Source organism: Abramis brama (assembly GCF_963993115.1).
Source record: "Abramis brama genome assembly, chromosome: 16".
Lineage (NCBI taxonomy): Eukaryota > Metazoa > Chordata > Actinopteri > Cypriniformes > Leuciscidae > Abramis > Abramis brama.
In genome coordinates this window covers 15,302,298-15,322,205 of record NC_139978.1, presented here as the reverse complement: position 1 = coordinate 15,322,205, position 19,908 = coordinate 15,302,298, and the positions used below count along the sequence as shown (strand labels likewise).

The 19,908-nt window shown below is 37.8% G+C and overlaps 2 protein-coding genes across 3 annotated transcripts; both read right to left on the bottom strand.

Moving 5' to 3' along the window:
- Window positions 1-1,728: 1,728 nt before the first annotated feature.
- On the bottom strand, window positions 1,729-15,351 carry rnf10 (ring finger protein 10). 2 transcript variants are annotated; one of them, XM_084087271.1, is made up of 17 exons: window positions 14,804-15,351; window positions 13,115-13,305; window positions 12,739-12,944; window positions 11,551-11,641; window positions 11,280-11,464; window positions 9,994-10,130; window positions 9,760-9,917; window positions 8,933-9,067; window positions 7,243-7,441; window positions 6,997-7,130; window positions 6,693-6,810; window positions 6,273-6,374; window positions 5,995-6,132; window positions 5,828-5,919; window positions 5,591-5,648; window positions 5,317-5,484; window positions 1,729-2,845 (listed from the first exon to the last, which is right to left on the bottom strand). In XM_084087271.1, the coding sequence occupies exons 1-17, from the start codon at window positions 14,952-14,954 to the stop codon at window positions 2,772-2,774; spliced, it is 2,337 nt and encodes a 778-aa protein (XP_083943397.1). In that variant the 5' UTR covers window positions 14,955-15,351; the 3' UTR covers window positions 1,729-2,771. The 2 variants fall into 2 exon arrangements, with proteins under 2 accessions (XP_083943397.1, XP_083943398.1); XM_084087272.1 differs by having other exon boundaries at window positions 5,317-5,481.
- A 151-nt stretch (window positions 15,352-15,502) lies between these two features.
- pop5 (POP5 homolog, ribonuclease P/MRP subunit) lies at window positions 15,503-18,355 on the bottom strand. The gene is made up of 5 exons (XM_084087270.1): window positions 18,275-18,355; window positions 18,029-18,171; window positions 17,699-17,848; window positions 17,513-17,596; window positions 15,503-15,959 (listed from the first exon to the last, which is right to left on the bottom strand). The coding sequence occupies exons 1-5, from the start codon at window positions 18,292-18,294 to the stop codon at window positions 15,856-15,858; spliced, it is 501 nt and encodes a 166-aa protein (XP_083943396.1). The 5' UTR covers window positions 18,295-18,355; the 3' UTR covers window positions 15,503-15,855.
- Between the last annotated feature and the right edge of the window lie 1,553 nt (window positions 18,356-19,908).

Genomic DNA, 19,908 nt, shown 5'->3' with positions numbered 1-19,908 from the left:
TAATGATAAACAATACTTCTACTAAGATAAAGCATGTATTAATCTTAGTAAATGTTGATCTTAACATTAAGCATTAACAAAGGTTGATAATAAATGCTATAAGAATATATTGCTTATTGTTAGTCATGTTAATGCATCAACTAATATTAACAAATGAGACCTTAAGTGTTACTGCTTTATTTAAAGAAAATCACATGTACATAAGTATTCACAGCCTTTGCCATGACGCTCAAAATAGAGCTCAGGTGCTCCCTGTTTCGAGATGGTCCTCACTGCAGAACACAAAATCCAGGGGGAGGAGTTAGATCCAACTCCTCCCACCTTACATATACCTAAACCTAACAATCTCCACCCCTTAGATCTGGATCCAACTCCACCCCCTGGATCTTGTGTACTGCAGTGAGGTGCTACTGGCCTGTTTCCACTGATCATACTTGAGATTGAAGTCCACCTGTGGTAAATTCAGTTGATTGGACATGATTTGGAAAGGCACACACTTGTCTATATAAGGTCCCACAGTTAACCGTGCATGTCAGAGCACAAACCAAGCCATGAAGTCCAAGGAATTGTCTGTAGACTTCCGAGACAGGATTGTATCGAGGCACAGATCTGGGAAAGGGTACAGAAAAGTTCCTGCAGCATTAAAGGTCCCAATGAGCACAGTGTTCATGGAACACATCATCCATAAATAGAAGTAGTTTTGAACCACCAGGACTCTTCCTAGAACTGGCCGCTCACTCCTCAGTAAAAGGCACCTGAAGGACTCTCAGACCATGAAAAACAATTCTCTGATCTGATGAAACAAAGATTGAACTCTTTGGCCTGAATGGCAAGCGTCATGTCTGGAGGAAATCAGGCACCACTCATCACATGGCCAATACCATCCCTACAGTGGAGCATGGTGGCGGCAGCATCATCATGCCGTGGGGACGTTTTTCAGCGGCTGGAACTGGGAGACTAGTCAGGATCGAGGGAAAGATGAATGCAGCAATGTACAGAGACATCCTTGATGAAAACCTGCTCTAGAGCGGTCTGGACCTCAGACTGGGGTGACGGTTCATCTTCCAACAGGACAACGATCCTAAGCACACAGCCAAGATAACAAAGGAGTGGCTATGGGACAACTCCGTAAATGTCCTTGAGTGGCCCAGCCAGAGCCCAGACTTGAACCCGATTGAACATCTCTGGAGAGATCTGAAAATGGCTTTGTACCGACTTGATGGAGCTTGAGAGGTTCTGCAAAGAAGAATGGGAGAAACTGCCCAAAAATGGGTGTGCCAAGCATCTAGCATCATACTCAAAAAGACCTTTGGTGCTTCAACAAAGTATTGAGCAAAGGCTGTGAATTATTTTTTATTTTTAATAAATTTGCAAAGATTTCAAAAACTTTTCACGTTGTCATTATGGGGTATTGTTTGTATAATTTTGAGGGAAATAATTAATTTAATCCATTTTGGAATAAGGCTTAAACATATCATAAAATGTGGAAAAAGTAAAGCGCTGTGAATACTTTCCAAATGCACTGTAACGTTTAAAAAAAAGAAAGAAAACACAATATAAACTGTAAAAAAAAAAAACTATTCAAATAATCCAGTAATTTTTTAAAACTAATTTTATTGCAGTGCCATCTTTGTGACTACAATCCAAGCCAAAAACATAAGCAAATGGTCTCATAAATATGATCTTTTTGAAGAGTGAAATGAAATGTTTTAAATAAGACAAACAGAATACCAGTGCATAAGAATCCTTTATTCATTCAACTTAATCTATATGCATATGGTTCTTTACCACAGGTTTCATCAGAAAAGAAAGAAAAAAGAAAATAGAGGAAAAAATTAACCCTCTACAAAATTTGATATAGCCTCTCTTTGTCTTTACATATTCTGTTCACTCAACACGCGACAAGCAGTGACATCTAGAGAACATGAGCAGCTCTGAACCCCGTCTAATAGTTGGAGGTTCTAATAATCAAGTGCTTAAAAGACCCACTGAGTTCTCAGCAATTCCAGCAGGAAAAAAGATGATTTCTCATTTGCATGTTTATGTATTAATGTCTGATTTTGAAAGGCAGTTCTCAGGCTAGACAAATGATCACAGCTGGTAAATTGAATACAAACTGAAGTTCAAAATAAGAGCAGGGAGAAAAATGTGTGATGTCGTATAAACAAACAAGCATGAACGTGTTACAATCAACATAATTTTGTGCCTGACAGGAAGAATAACTCAAATGCATATAATCCTCACTTCAGGTTCTTCTTTCTGCTTTTAGCATTGCTAAGGTTAATTCTAAGATTTAAATCATGAAGGTTGAAGTATAAGGGTGTCACAGCTATGATGAAGGGGGGGCAGGACGTCTCTACAGCTGGCTGACTGCTACCTCAGGACCCCCCGAAATACATCACTGAAACCCATAACCAACAACCACTTTCTGGACAATAATGTAGTATTGGCACTGAACTACAGCACCATGTCAGATGGAACTGATCTAAAGCTCTTTAAATGCTGATAAGAGACACATATGCTGAAGTTACAGGAGTCTGTTGTTCCAGTAAGTCTCTTCTGTAAGACGCTGGAGAACTGTGGGACTGATCTATAATACTGAATCACTGCTGCTATTGAACTTCCTGCTGGTCACTGAACGTCTGGAGAGGGTCTCGTTCAACTGGGGCATGAAAGGAGGGAAGCTGCTATTGCGGGATATAATGAAACCGAAGCAAATGGGAGGAATAAGGCAGAAGAAAGTGACGGGAGTGAAGGGTGAACTTCAGTGTTTACTTGGTGTGAACCATAGAGGTGCTGAACAGAAGCTTCTGCTTTTTCTTTTTCTTCTTCCCCCCTTTCTCATCTAAAAAGAAAAGAAAGGGAATGTGTAATAAACGTTCTGGAAATCACTTTCAATCTGCTTTCATTTTTCCTTCGTTTCAGAGCGAGCTAGTTAAGGGGAGTTTCCTTTGAATGAATCCGCTGGTTCAAAGAAAAGATTTACTGATTCATTTGAAAGGTATCTGTCCAGAAGTCCCTGTGTGGTATTTTATGCACTTTTGTGGTTTAACAAATGTTTTATTAGTAGTATTTTTAAGTAAACTTGTGTTTGAGTTTGATGCAGCCACCCCCATTATTTTTGTGCCAAACAAACTCCGCTTTTATTATTTCCAAAAATAAATAAATATATCTATAAATATATATAACTATGGCATGACACTGCTTAAATTTTATTTTATTTTTTTTAAGAAACATTTTTAATCAGCAAGGATGAAATAAGTTAAGCAAAAGTGAGTGTAAAGACATTTATAATGTTACTAAATAATGATTATTGAAGGATCATGTGACACTGAAGTAATGGCTGCTATAAATTCAGCTTTACCATCACAGGAATAAATTACATTTTAAAACATTCAAATTGTAAATTGTTAACAGTTACTTTAAATGATATTACACAATGTTACTGTCTTTACTGTATTTTTTTTATCAAATAAAAAACTATTTCACAGTGTCCATTACACGTTACATGTAGTTACTGTAGTAATAACTATTAATTATGTATAATTACATGCCAACCCCTATTCCTAACCCTAACCCTATAGTAAGTACATGTAGTTCATTGTTACTACTCCGTATTCCACTGTAACATGGACACTTTAAAGGAACACTCCGACTTTTTGGGACTTTAGCTTATTCACAGTATCCCCCAGAGTTAGATAAGTCCATACATACCTTTTTCATTTCTGTGCGTTCTGTAAGTGTTATTTGACGCACCCACCGCTAGCCTAGCTTAGCACAAAGACTGGATGTAAATGGATAATGGTAGCATACTAATCCCAATAAGTGACAAAATAATGCAAACATTTTCCTATTTACATGTTGTGATCTGTATAGTCACAGCATGTACAAATAACAAGGCTATATGAGACAGAGACCATTTTTAATCGTATTTATACTGGGAACTATATTCTCACTAGGCGTAGGAGCACAGCTAACGTTACTTGGGCGGAGTGGCTACTTGGGCGGAGTGATTAGCGCCGCACACGAGACGCCCTGTTGATGGTTCCGTAAACAAAACAAACGTGACTAACTAGCTAGACGTGACTCGTGATCATGGCTGATTTTGAGGAATTGTCAGAGGAATTTTACTGTGTATTAAACCAAGATCCAGAACCATATAGTTTTGAGCCAGAATACACAGACGAGGAGTTACAAACTTTGGAAGCTGTAAGACAAGATGCCGAACAGATTGATGTCGAAGGGAGAATCAGAACGAACATGACCTAATGGTCAGCTGTCCACCAAGTAAGTGATTTTGTTATAATGATCATTCATAGTTCAATGAAATTGTAGTATAGCCATTGCATATACTGTGGTCATGACAACACAATAATAACAATAAAGGGGATACATGGAGCCCCTATTCACGTAATAGTGTCACTCACTACTAAGGTTACATTACATTAGCATGGCACTGTTACAGTATGGCTAATGTTAGTCATCTCAAAACATAACGGAACACTTACCGCAGCAACAGGTGATCCAATTTGTCCTGTCTTTATTATCGATGGGATGGCCGTATCCTTTAGCACGCGTTTCATGGTCCGTGTGGCAACTTGCATTTTTACAAAATAGTCGTCTATAGTAAAATGTTCAGAGCAAACGAAATACTTCGTGATGCTGTTTACAGGTGTGTTTAGTAGCCATCGATTCATCAGGTCAGCGTTTTTGGTTGGAATTCTATGAAACATCATAGTATTACCTGGTCTCCCCTGTTTATTGTCGCAGCTCTTTACAATACAGCGAACACCCATGATTGTAAACTATAAATTTACTATCTAGTAATTGCTGACTCTATTACTCCAACTCTGAGCGAACTCTCTGCTCCTCACCACAGGGCGTCTCGTGTGCTGCGCTAATCACTCCGCCCAAGTAACGTTAGCTGTGCTCCTACGCCTAGTGAGAATATAGTTCCCAGTATAAATACGATTAAAAATGGTCTCTGTCTCATATAGCCTTGTTATTTGTACACGCTGTGACTATACAGATCACAACATGTAAATAGGAAAATGTTTGCATTATTTTGTCACTTATTGGGATTAGTATGCTACCATTATCCATTTACATCCAGTCTTTGTGCTAAGCTAGGCTAGCGGTGGGTGCGTCAAATAACACTTACAGAACGCACAGAAATGAAAAAGGTATGTATGGACTTATCTAACTCTGGGGGATACTGTGAATAAGCTAAAGTCCCAAAAAGTCGGAGTGTTCCTTTAAAATAAACTGTAACCTAACCTCTTTTTGAACAGTAGTGTATATAAATGTTTTTCTCACCAGGGATGGGCAAAGCCTGTGCTGGGCCTGGATGTCCACTGTCCAGCTGAGACAAAGCCTGCTCGAAGGCCTGACTGAAGGAGTTTTGGAAACTGGGTACTGGGACCCGATCCGAGCCGTCACTCTCTCCATCACTGTCTGCCATAGGAGGGGCCAGGAACATGTCTGCTATGGAGGAAAACACACACGTCACTACAAAACTACGCTAATAAGAGTTAGTGAGCCAACAAGAAACAAGTGTATCAGTCAGGTCAAGTGTTGACAGGAGGCTCACCTTTCTTTGGGGTGCTTTTAGGCCCGGCATCCACACGGGCTTTCCCATCTTTCAGCATCTACACCAGTGAGGATCATCAGTATGGGACAATTTGAAACTCACAATGGCATTATTATATGGCATAACTATATTCAAATTTAGTTTTAGTGCAGATTTTCCCACAACATGAGCACAATGTGATGGCTACGAAATTGACTTTTGTTGTTATAAACGTGAAAGAAAGTGCTTTAGGCAAACCTGAGCGAAGGACATGCAGTGAGAGTCCTCTTCCACACTGGCGACACTCAAAGACGGACTGTGCTCACTCAGATTAGGGAACATCACTCCATCTGAAATAAATATGGGAAATAAGCAGAAAAGACAAAGGCACTGAAGGCCAGGGCAAGAGAGAGAGTGAGTGTTACCTGATAAAGGGCTGGTGCTCAGAGGGGACGGGGGTCCCAGCAGGAACTCTGGGATCTGCATCCCTGAGCCGCTCTGAGGAGGAGATCCAAACGCAGGAAAATGCTGGAGGTTCTCCAGCCCAATGTGCACCTCTGGATCTGAACACACCAAGACATTCAATAATCACACCCTGACAAACCAACTACAACATCTAAATTGAGTTAAAAAATTTGACATTGTGTAATAAAAAAAGTTTCTTCAGAAACACAATAAGCAATTAAATGTGTTAAATCCTCACATTTCCCCTGTTTCCTGTTTTCCTCTATCTCAATCCTCTTCTCCCTTCGCTTTTCATCCCTTGCTTTCTTCTGTCTCAGGCGCTTCCGTTTCTCCAAGTCATCTGCAAGACAGACAAAACTGTTTGTAGAACTCGCAAAAATGATTACATGATAAATCACCATTTATTTTCCCCAAACTTGAATAGCAAAGCATTGAATCATGACATGTGTAGTATAATAGTTTTCCATTTCCACTTTGTAAACATGGTTTTCATAGAAAGTGCAGCTTTCCATCAAAATAAAAGCAAGATGGTTTAACTCTTGCAAGTTCAGAAATTAAGACATGAGTATGGTATGTATTTTACTCGACTTGTTTAATATTTCTTTATCACTTACATTTATTTTATAGTGGAGTATTGTATTATTTAGCATGCATGTACCTGCAAAGCTGTCCAGGGTCTCTTTAGAGAGAACGGGTGGCTGAAGATTAAGCTCACACAGGCTGAACTCACACGTGAGGGGCAGGTGAGAGAGGTAACGATGCCGACGGCGAATATCCTACAAATGAGCTTTGTCTTAATTACTTCATCATAGTAGGCATTACTTAAATCCTGATCCTTTGAGAGGAACATTCATTCACTCGTAAAAGATTTTTTACACACAAAAATGCCAGGATGTTAACTGGGCACTGAGGTCATCTGAAAATGTGTGACAGTACTGTCATAAATGTGAGAGACTGTGTACCTCAGAGACCGTTTGTCCATCAATCTCCACTACGGTAGCGGTGATCGACTGAGGGCTGTTCTCCAGGCTCCCGTACTCTCTCAGCAGACAGCGCACGTTCACCGGGTGCAGAAACATCTGCTGACCATCCTCAGCTACAGAGAGAAATAACAGTCATATTTACTCTCCATTGCTTACACAAAGTTAGTGTTACAATATATCTGGAAAAAAGGTTTAAAGCCTCATTACAAATAGACTAACACATACCTTGATAGAAGTAGTAATATGGGCCATGATGAGCAGTCTGACTGGTCTGAGGGGTCTCTTCTACAGGTTTGTCTTCCAGAGCCCCTTCAGGCATCTCCTCAGCCACCTCAGGAACACTCTGAGCGGTCATCTCTTCCACTGGCTCCTCATGAGCCTCCTGTAGCTCATCATCAAAAGCTGAGGCATACTGCAGGATGGGCTGTGGTGGGACACACTACATTAAGCCCAATGACGCACACTGATATTTGGTCAATATTCAGGTTCCATTTTAAGTGTCTAACTACTATATACTAACATTTAAATTAATCATTTGATACAATGCACTTATTGTGTGCTTCCTTTTTTTTTTACATTGTACCTTTACCAGAAAAAAATACCCACAGGTAATAACAGCTGTAATTCTGTAAAATCTATAATTACACTCTAACCTTACCCATATCCCACCTCAATAGCAGCAAAAGTGTTTTGGTTTGCACTTTATTTTACAGTATGGGCACTTACCTAAGAAAGTACTGGGTAATACTGTAACTACATGGGTTAAGGTTAGTTTTAGGGGCAGGTCCAAGTTAAATACCTAGTTATTATCCAGCTATCGCAATTACTAATAAGTGCATAGTATGAGTGTGCATAGTATGACTTATGAGTATAATAAGTCATAGTTTTTGTTTTTTTTAATCTTTTTTTCCTGGTGAAAGAAATACATAAACGAAGAAGAAAGGCAAAATAATAAATGTCATGAATGTATATTTCCTGAGCAATCCACTATTTTGTAGAGGAGGGCCAAAATGACAATTTTCACCTGAGATTTGGAGCCAAATTACAGGGAGATAGAGAGATAACAGCATCATTATTAGTTAAATCTGTTTACGTTTGCAATCTTTGTTGCAATTTATGCCAACGGTGACAGTTCAAAAATGGGAAAAAGCATTTCGTTCTTTTTATATCTACGACATTTAATATTTTGGCTTTCATCATCATTGATGTTCATCTTTCTTCAGAAAAAATATTAACAAAATCCAAAATTTGAGCTGGAGAAGTTTCTGAAAATGGTTGATTTGACATGAAATGACCCAAATAGAACCCATTATAATCAGTAATGCTGTCTAACACCGGATGCAGCGCTTTGTCTCGTCCAGTGTAGACAGCCTTAAGCTGTTGCGGCACCAGTTTAGGAAGAAAAATGAAAGATTCCAAGTGGAGTTCAGTGGAATAATTCTTGAACAGATCACACCGTTTACTGTCTATCATATTGCTAGAGCTGAATTAGAAGCCATAAACTTGCAACACAGCACTTGACTAAGACTTTTTTATTTTCCTATGCTGTGTAAAAACAATGAATGACAAAATTTGCAAGCACAGTGGATGACTATTTGTCAAACAGCCTTTGATTGAGACCATCACAATCATTATTTACATTTTTTTTTTTTTTTACACATTTTATGCATTTGGCAGACACTTTTATCCAAAGCGACTTACATTGCATTTCAAGTTACACATTTACATTCTTATCAGTTCTTGCTTTCCCTGGAAATCAAACCCATGACCTTGGCGTTGCAAGCGCCAACGCTCTACTGTTTGAGTTACAGGAAAGCTGTAGCTATAAGCTACAGGAAAGCTTATAATCTGAAGCCCAGAGCCTGTGGGGCAGCAGAGCAGAGTCCTAAAAGGAAGGAGCACAGTTTCTACTGACCTTGGAGTTAGTGAGGTTCTTGACCACAATCACCTCTGGAGAGAAGTGCTCTGATAGAGATAGTTTCCTCATGTCCACCATATCAACAGAACCGCCATCCTTACGGCGACACTTCAAAAGACCCTCTTCCCGCTCCTGTTCATTCAGAGATGAAATGTGAGGGTTACATGATAGAGTGCAGTGTTTTTGAGAGGAACAAAATCTAACAATTTTCAATAATGTAAAATAGCTCAACACTTTTCTAAGTCGTGTAGCTGTTTAGCCTTTTTAAATGTCACCATGTATTTATTCAGTTTCATAAAAGCATGAAACATTAATGGTTTATAATAATAAATTACACATTGCAAGTTATTGTCTCCTTAAATGGCTTTAATGTAGTTTAAGATATTTTTAAGTAACTTATAGCAATTTAATTTTTATTTATGCATTTGGCAGATGCTTTTATCCACAGGAACTTTTCAAAGTGTTAAAAAAAAAAAATCATGTAGCTTTTCCCTTTATCATTTTTTCAGGTATTTAATGTCACATTGTATGTTTTCAGTTTTATAAAACAGTTTTTAAACATTATATAGTTGGTTGCATGTAAACCTTAAAGTTTGCTGCCATCAACCTACATTCTCATCGTTTTTCTGAAATAAATTATACCATAAATTGCATAACCCGAGCTATACAACTCATGTTTTTGTCCCCTTAAATAACTTCAATGTCAACATCTAAACTAGTTGAGTAACTTATACAAACTACTTTTGAAAACAGCAGTGTGACTTGTTAAACTAGTTTTAACTGTCCAAACCAACATTCATATGCCGGTGTGAATGCATGTGTACCTGCAGCTGCAGTAAGGCGCTCTGTATGAAACAGGCCTGTGGGTTGTCCTCCTCCTGGCTGAGCTGGGATTGGAGAGCCATCCTCTCTTCAGCCAGCAAACCCAAAACCTGGTGCTGAGACGCCAGCAGCAGCTTAGAGTATGCGCGCAAATGCACATCTGCAGAAAAAGTGTCAAATAAGACATGCTCAAGTGATCACCACAAAACTATCATGCAAACGGCAAAATGCCTCACCTTCGAAATGAATGGGCTCCTCCACTTTAACCCACTGAGAGCTGGGAAGAGCCACCAGCGATCCCTTCTCTCTCCGCATCAGACGCATGGTGATGCTGTTACCAGACACATACTGACGGGTCTCCATTGCAACCACACTGAAAGTTGACAAGATGGGTTTTATTGACAACATAAATGAGACATTACAATTTGTTCACTTTGAGTAAATATGTACACTACTGGTCAAAAGTTTGGCATGATTCATTTGTTATCTTAAATGAATCTCTTATGCTCACCAAAGCTGCATTTATTTGATCAAAAACACAAAATCTAATATTGTGCAAATTAGAATGCTGAAAATTCAACTTTACAGTTACAGGAATAAATCACAATTTACAATACATTAGAATAGAAAAAGAGTCATTTTAAATTTTAATATTTCGTAATATTACTTCAAATAATTGTAGTCTTGTTGAGCATTAGAGACTTCAAAAGCAATTGAAAAAATCTTAATTATTCCAAACATTTGACCAGTAGGTAATGTATATGGCACTTTTATGTACCAGGTGTTTGATTTTGAGGAGAACTAAGTTTACATAATGATGTTCAAATTAAAGGTGCAGTAATCAATTTCTGATAAGCGCTGTTAAAAATTTAGGGAATATTTGCTAGATGTCTGTTCTGGGTGTGCTGAAAAAAAATTGTGTTAGTACCTAGTCCTAGCTGTGTGAATAGGAGAAAAACAAAAAGTGGATTGGACCAATTAGACCAAACACCATAACACTCTTGTATCAACTCATGATGAGGGAGAAGAGAGTGTGAGCGAAGGGGGCATTTGTAGAAAGAGAGATGGCTGAGATATAACCAAAGAGGGAATGGTCAGAGGAATATAATTGGAATTACAATCAGGCAAGACCTAGGACCTGCTTTAATATTGTAAAAGCTTTCCAGCACTAGAGAGACGTCACAGAGCGGCAAGGCCTGAAAACGGATGCAGAGTTTGCTTTTGTTTCTGCTTGATACATGGGTAACAATGATTTTTGCTTTGTTTCACAGAACCAAGATAAGCTGTTGTTGTTAAATCGAAGCGGATTCATCCATACTTGCGTGAACTTTTTTAATGTGGTTTGTGGTTGCCTGTGATGCACAGCATCAGCATGTTTGTTATATTCGGGGTGAGCAATGAAGGGAGGGATGTGTTTGTTTGGGTGTCGATTTCAAATATCAACAGTGTTTCTCAGAAATCACTTACTGCACCTTCAACCAAAACAAAACAAGCATTATAAACTGCCAATTTCAGTATGAACCTCTTGAGATCAGCGCTGTGCACGGCCTCATAGCAAATGGGGCACTTGGACCAACTCTTCTCACTCAGAGAGAGATAGTGCAACATGCATGGCCAACAGTAGATGTGGCCGCAGCGCGTGATGTGGGCCGCCACAGGGGGATACAGGCAGATCGGACAAGACGGCACCTCGTGACTGTAGATGCGCTGTGTGGAAAGAGAACAAATCATGAGCAACATTTGAAGAAAATGCACTGACAGAATATACAAGGAAGAGTAAAGTCTGAACTGACCACTTGCTGCACGCAGTCCCAGTCCACCAAAGTGTCCGGATCAGTGAAGTGTGCTTGATAGTCCTGATCGTCAATCACCACAAACTGGCAACTTGTCGACAAAAGGAAGATGTGCTTATCAGCTAATAATTTTTTATCTTTTGACAACATGAACTGACACAAGTACACCAGAACAAATTAAGCAATCACATTGACTGCAAGCTGTTAATCCAGTTTGGCCAAATGGAAAAAGGTGGAGCAGACCTAAACTGTTTAATTTAACCTTTAAACAGTACATTTAAAAAGTGTTATTACGGTTAACAAACTATTAACGAACATTTATAAAATTTAAAGCAATTTAGATAATACTTTCAGTAAATAAATCAGTTAGTTGCCAAGGCATCATTTCTAATCTATATTATCAAAACTAAAAACTAAACTAAAATTGAAAATAACCAAACTAAAACTGTAGTTAAAAATAATTAAATAAAAATTCTAAATATAAAAAAATAATATAATCCTACTACATTAAAGGGGTCATGACATGGATTTTTATTTTATTTTAATATTTTCCTTCAGGTTTAATATTAATAAAGTTTTTTGCACAAAAAACAACTATATATGAAAAAACCAAAACGCTTATTTTCAACCTTCATTCTGACCCTTTGTCTGAAATGATCAGTTTTTAAGAGGCGGCTCCTTTAAGGCTTGTCAGTAAACAGCCGCTGTTATGACTGACTAATCTAATTGCTTAGAAAACAGTATCATCACCCACTCGCTATTACATGCAAGTTTGTTTTGAAAATATTATTCATATAAAACCTTCATTTCACAGACAAAGCGTTATGAAATAATTTACTATGGTGAGATGATCTATAACCATTGTCGATGTCTTGCTCTGGAGGCAGTCATAAGCAAATGTTTTTGCACGTGTGACATCACAAATCCCGCAGTTTTTGGAGCTTAATTTAAAAAAAAAACAAATGCTTTGTTTATAATGAGGAGGATGTTTTAAGCTTAATGGTATATGGATCTCTTATATGTCAAAAGCTCAAGGCGAATTTGATTTCTCACGTCATGACCCCTTTAATGAATTATATAATTGTACAATAATGATACTAATATAACACTGCGGTACACTAAATATTATTGTGTGGTGTGATTTAATACCAATTGATCTAAAAATATGCAACATTCTGCTGTACTCACTTGGCCTGTAGGAAAAGCTCCTTGTTGAAGGGCTTGTGTTTGTGACCCCACTTGTTGCGGCGACCCCAGCAGGAATGGCCATCTCCTCCGGAGCCAAAATGGCCTCCACGTGGCTCAAACGTAAAGTTGAGCAGGTGGTTCAGACTTATCTTTTTGGGTCCAGCGAACTGAGCCGGGCTAAACTCTGCCCGGCGGTTCTCTGCTACCTAATGAGAGAGAACCCAAAAGTTTATCCTGGTTATTCCACATAACTACAAGTCTATTTGGTTACTTTGTGTTATTTTGTAGTAGTTCATTATATGCATTAAGGAAGCATAAAAACAGCCCTTAATGAAAGCACAAATGAATCACAATCCAAAGGCTTATTGTAACACACCTCTTCTCTTCTCCCACCACCAGCGAGGCCATACTGTCGCCCCCCTCCGCCACCTCTCTGAGGGGGTCTCTTGTCAAAATTCTTGCTTTTCTGTGGCTGGGAGCGACGTGGGCCTGGAAAGCTCTCGGCCTTGGCAAAAGTAGGCTCGCGCTTGCGGCTATAGCGCTTTGAGCCCCCATTATTCTTACCATCTAAAAGAACAGGAAAAAGGAGGATAAACATCAAAATACAGGAATATATTACTCCAACCATAACATAAGACAAGGGGGTGCCTCCACCAACTTCAGGGAAAATGTAACATTTTCTTGATTGAAATATTGACAATTTGATACCTGTCGTCCCTCTGCAAGCTGAAATTATATATAGCCCTTTTGTAAAATGAAATATTTTTGACAACATTGAAACACAGGCCTTTACTAATCAATTCAGTCACACACTGCACTTTAAAGTGTGTCAGAGGACCACATGATAAGAGCAGGGGGTGTAAACACACATAGCCTAGCTTATCATCTGGCAGCAGAGATCGCTGTCCCATACGCTTCACAAGCCCACAACAAAACATTGTCACACTCATAACTAAAACATAGACAACAAGGTTTAAGTTACAGTACAGTGATTTGGTTCTGATATGCTGGAGGGCAATACAGCACTGAAGCTTTTCGTCTGGTCACATGGCAGACTGCTGACAAGAATAGATCCTGACCATGATCCTCATGCATCTGATCTGCTATTAAGAGGAGTAGCAGACACAATAAACCTAAATATGTTTCTCCTTGGGGGAATACTAAAAAGTTCTCCTTGGGGGAATGCAGTTGGAAATGTTGGATTAGTTTAGGAGAATTCAGTTTTGATATCGGTTTATCTATATAAGAGAGTGACACACACACACACCACCCATGTTGTGTTATTAGAACATTAGTTTATATTAGGTGGACTGTGAATATATATTTACTGATATAGATGGACACCAGACTAATTGACAATCACAGGAAAAGCAGTCTGATCAAGTTGGGAAAAGGTTGAACTAGTATCCCATAAAAGGTTCAGAGTTCCACATTTGAGCTGACCAAGAATTTACAGCTTTCAGTCCATGTGTTTATGTAATTTATTGTGGTGTCCAGTGCATAGACCCATTCCACCTCACATATAACGTTACTCATGTTCTGATAACACGGGTAGTGATTGTCACTCCTCTATTAGATACATAAACAGTTATCAATAGTTTTGATTCAAAACTTAAATCCAATTAACTACTAACCTAACATTTCTCTAAAACAAACTGAATTCCCATAAATGTATATAACACTATTCACTAAATATATTTATAATTGTAATATTTATATATAATATTTAATATAGTCTATCATAGGTCTATCTAGTTTACTATGGATTCATTTGATGTTGATTAAAATATGAATGTACACCAAAAATAGTAAAACATACCTGAAAAACAATTCTAGAGGAACTACTGCCTCTTAATGAATAACAGTTAATTTCTGACACGTTAAATGCTAAGCTTTATTGATATTTTACGAGTTTCTCCATTGTTTATTCGAGAAACGGGCCAATCGCTAGCCGTGGCTACGTCATCTCGGCAGACACAAACAAAACCATGCCGCAAGTCCCAAACATATAAATACTTTCCCACGACAAGCGTGTGTTTGTGTGTATAAGACGCTGATCCTGTACCTGTTTTGGCTTTAGAGTCAGTAGGAGTCGAGCCTGTAGAGCTAGAACGGGGCGGGATCTTCGTGTTGCTGCTGCTGCTGTTGTTTGCGTTTGGGTTTTTCTCCATTTTGAGGCCGAACTCCGGGGAGAGAGCTTCGGAGCCCTTTAGCATTAAACGGGGAGAACAACGGGTTGTTGTGAACGCGGGTCAGGCGACGAAGGCCCTTATTCATTTCTGTCAAACGCGGAGACTCCATTACGGCGACATCTTGACCACAGACAAACCGAGAAAAATAGAGACACAATCCAAATGTCTCAGTAAAAAAAAGCTGTGCGCTAACACAAAAAAACAAGTGCCCAAAAAGCGGGGCCTCGCCCCTTGAAAAGCGCAGTTTTCCTTGGCGTGGGAATTGTTGCGCCCCACAAGGCGTTAGCCGCTCTCCGAAAGAGGAAAACGGATGAATAAATGGGTTTTAACCCAAATTTTACTTCAGCTAAATAAAGTCAGACATATGGCGACGGGTCGCCAAACGGGAACCGTAAACACCCGGATGAGGGTTATAAGCCTCACAGGGGTTACGAAGTGCGCATGCGCGGAGTCGCCGCTTCTCATTGGTGCATCCGACTGCAAAATGTGGTGTAATCTTACAGTCTATGGGTGTAATGCACATATCAATGGTAATGCATGTGTAATCTCGCATACTTTTTATAGGCGAAGAGTTCTGTTATTAATATTTGGTTTATTTGAAAAAAAAAAAAAATTGTTTACAGACGTTTTGAGTTAATAACAAAAAAGCAGCAGTTGTTTTAGTACAGAAGAAAAAGTACACGTGACCTACACAACACATGGCCAGAGTTCATAGTCTTCACACAAAGATATAGGCTACTCAATTTACAAATCACTTACAGTATAAAATGAAAACTGTTTCGTATATTATCAGAAATGTTAGGGCTCCACATGAACCATGCCCTATTAGTTGTATAAAATAAAATATCAGAACATCTGATCACTGCATGGTTACAAGATGCATTTAAGACCTACACAACTATCACAAAGTTGTATATGAGGGGTTTTAGATCTCTTCATTATCATCACTCCAATCTTCGTAAGCTTCCTCTTCTCTGACAGCACTCAGGGAACAGCTCAGGATTGATCTCCTAACCTCTTGTTTTTCGGCTGTTGTGGAAGGGAAGAGAAACACAAAATGTGGTGTGTTCACAAACTTGTCGTATTAAATCCCTTGTCTACTCAAATATCACAAACTATAAGAAAATCACACTCTTATAATATTGAATTTATAGTACTTCCAGAGATGTATAGTTTGCCATCTTCTACTCTTTTCCAAAAGAAATAAATATACTGTATTTCATGTTGGCTAATGGCTATAATTTTCTCGTGATCTTGACAAAACAAAAGTTTGTTTTCTCAAGATGATGACTACATTTGCATCAAATTATTTATCTGTGCACATCATTATTTTCAGTGTTGGGTAAATTAAATTACTCTAAAAAAGTAATTAATTACTAGCTACTAATTACATCTTCAACAGAGTAATTAGATTACTGTACTTATTACTCTCTTTAGAAAGTATTGCATTAGTTATTACTAATTACTTTCTAAATCCCATATCAACCATGACCAGTTCAACAATACAAGGATAGAAAATAGAATATAATAGAAAATTGCATAAATTATTCTTGAACTGACCAAAGAATTACATTAAGGAGCTTACATTAACTGAATTAAACTGAACATACTTTATTGTCTCATTTCAGGGAAATTTGACTTGGACTTCCATAACACAGCCAGAACACAACATTTGGACTTTTACATAACACAGTAACATACCAACAGACAAAAGTTAGGAAATAAACCTAAATTATATTAAAAAACCTACAGTATACCAATCTAATCTTAGTTTTGGAATTCTCTATTCCATAATTTAACCTCAGTTTTATAATTATTTGATTTACACATCAAAATCCTAAATCATCTCCCTAAGGGTAGTAAAATTCTCATGTAAAATGTGTTATCAGCAGCAATTTTGTTTAGCTTGTTTTAAAATAGATACCTTGTACAACTCATGTATTCACCAATCATTAATTTTACCATAGAAATGCAATGTTGATGTTAAATCCACTACTATTTTTTTATAGAATTGTTCTATAGTCTATAAAGTATTTAATGCAATTACTGTAATTAAATAACAGAAAAATTAAGAGTAATCCCTTACTTTACTTTTTCAAGGGAAAAGTATTTAAATTACTTAGTAATGATAACACCCAACACTCATTTTTTTTCATGTGCCCTCATAATCTTTACACCAAATAACTTCTCCCTCTAGCAGTGACATCTCTTCTCTTCTCTGATGATGTGTTTACTGGCATGAGGGCGGGACAACCTGTCACTCACATGACATCACAGCAATAGCAAACTACAACCATCCAATCAATCAACGATGGACAAAACCAAGTCTCGCCCTACTGTACATTTCTTGTTCGAGAAGCCATTTGTCACAATAAGGAAGAAAAGACTATCAAGTTCCATTTCATGTGGACTTTCATGTTATTAATCTACAGCAAAAGTACAGTGCTCCTAATACACACGGTATGAAATTGAATTGCTGTTGGATAATGGATTGGATCTTTATGTCGAGATCACAAGAAAACACGTTACACGTTGCCTCTTAGGGCTTCTGTAGGCTCTAATGTAACTTAGGAAGAACCTACCATCTGTTTTGCAGTCCAGCAGCATTCTGTCGAGCTGTTGTCTATTGTACTTAACAAGAAACTTCTGACATGTTCTAATCGTTCCTGTGGAGGAGATCAAGCAGGACATGGATGGCAGTAAGAAATACATGTAAAGACATTGTGGGGAGTTGGCTTTCATCTAGACTTCTAAACTTGGACCAGTACCTCCAACATGTAAACAGTTGAAGAAGCACGGCACCCTCTGGCCTCTGTTCTCAAGGCAGGTGATGAAAGTAAGGGCAGACCAGATGAGTTGATAATGCCCTTTCCTGCAGCGTATGAGGACCACTCCGGTGTGGGCATTCAGGTATTTCACTACAGAACATTTGAAAAGATTTTACCTTTCTGTAACGAGACGTTAGGCTGGGCTAAGTAAATGCAATGTCGCTAAATTATTTAAAATAACGGTAACGTAAAACAATGATCAGTCGGATTACTTCTTATACGTTGAGATCTTCACGATGAGCACAACATGAAAACAAGACCAGTGTTTACCCGTCACCCCTATGTTAAAGTGCGCTGATCCGTAGTCCCCGTGTGCTCGGTTCACGGCTGCTCGGACTGTGTGGTAAATGGCTTTATCCTCCAACTGTGGCAGACTGCTCCGTTCAGAGAAGCAAACCTCGCATAGCAAATACCTGCACACAGTCCACAGAATAACGAAAGGTCGGAATTGTTTAGAAGTTCAAAACTTACCAAAGTGCAAAATATTGTGTTTTTATTTTTTTGCTTCTTCATTACCTCGACTTAAATCTGACCATATTTCCAACACGTGCATAACTGGCTTTGAAAACAATGCACTTTGCTTCCGGGTTGCTTTTGGCCAATAATATTCCACGTTGGTCAAAATGGGCGGGGTGACAGTTTGACATCAGCATAGCTGATAAGCCATTTTTAACAGTAACACAATAATCATAGTGGCAGAGTCCGTTCTTCTGAAGATCACTACAGTTGAAACAGAAAGAATATTAGAGGTTTTTAGTAGTTTATTTAGGGTAGTTGTCGCCAGTTCGTCGTCCTGTTATCTTAAAGGGATAGTTCACCCAAAAATGAAAATTTTGTCTTCATTACTTACTGACCCTCAAGTTGTTCCAAACTCGTATGAGTTTCTTTCTTCTAATGAACACAAAAGAAGATGTTTTAAAGAATGATTTCCTAGTATTGTTTTTTTCATATTGGAGTCAATGGGTGCCATCAACTTTGGTTACCAACATCTTTTGTGTTCAACAGAAGAAAGAAACTCATACATGTTTGAAACAACTTGAGGGTGAGTAAGTAATAAAAAATGTAAATACATTTTTTGGAGAGAAAGTTTAGGCCTATACAAAAACCATGCTGATATTTGAAAGCAGTTCTTAATCATATTCATTAATGCACATATGCTGACATTTTATTAATGTACATTTAATTTCCCATTTATTGTATTTATTGACATTTTATTTAGCCTATTTGAATTTGTATTATAGTTTATTAAAGTTGATTATTTTTTTCTGAAAGAGAATAGATAGCCTATGCTTTTCTTATCAACACTTTACGGTTACACTTTATTTTAAGGTGACTGTGTTACAGTGTAATTTTACATTTAAGTACTGAGTAAAAATAATTAACTACATGTAGTACTCTATAGGATGAGGGTTTGGTTTAGGGTTAGTTGCATGTAATTATGCATTATTTATAGTTATTGTACAGTAACTACATGTAACGTGTTACCAGAAAACTGTAAAATAAAGTGTTAACCACTTAACATAAGGTAGCATTTGTTAACATCAGTTTATGAAAAATGGCCTAGGCCTACTTCTAGCATTTATCAATCTTTGTTAATTACAACAAAAGTCGTATCTATTAATAGCCTATTATTTAATGGACCTAAATGAACATGAAATAACAATGAACAGTTGCATTTTCATTAGCTAACTATTTTTAATAACTTAACGAAGATTAATAAACATCGAAACAAATGTATTGTTCGTTAGTTATGTTAGTTAATGCATTGTAGTTAAAGAACCATAAGCACTTCTAACATGTCTGGTACATTTAAAAACACTTTAACCATATTTTAAGCACACGAGATGTTCCCGTCATAATTGTAATATCATTATTAACTGAAAGAGGGCGCTAGACAACAGCCAAAACTTAACCTGAAGGTTGCTTTACGTTGCCCATTATTTGTCACTGAAAATATAAACTATATAATACTAACATTAATAATATCGATACGATTATTATTAATAAGAACAACATGAAACATAAAAATGAGAGGTTTTGTATCTAGCATCAACCACGAAGGCAACTTACGCATAACTTTTTATTATAGAAATATAATTACAGTGGTCAGCGGTGACTTTTAAATGTCCTTGGAGATTTACAAATACGCT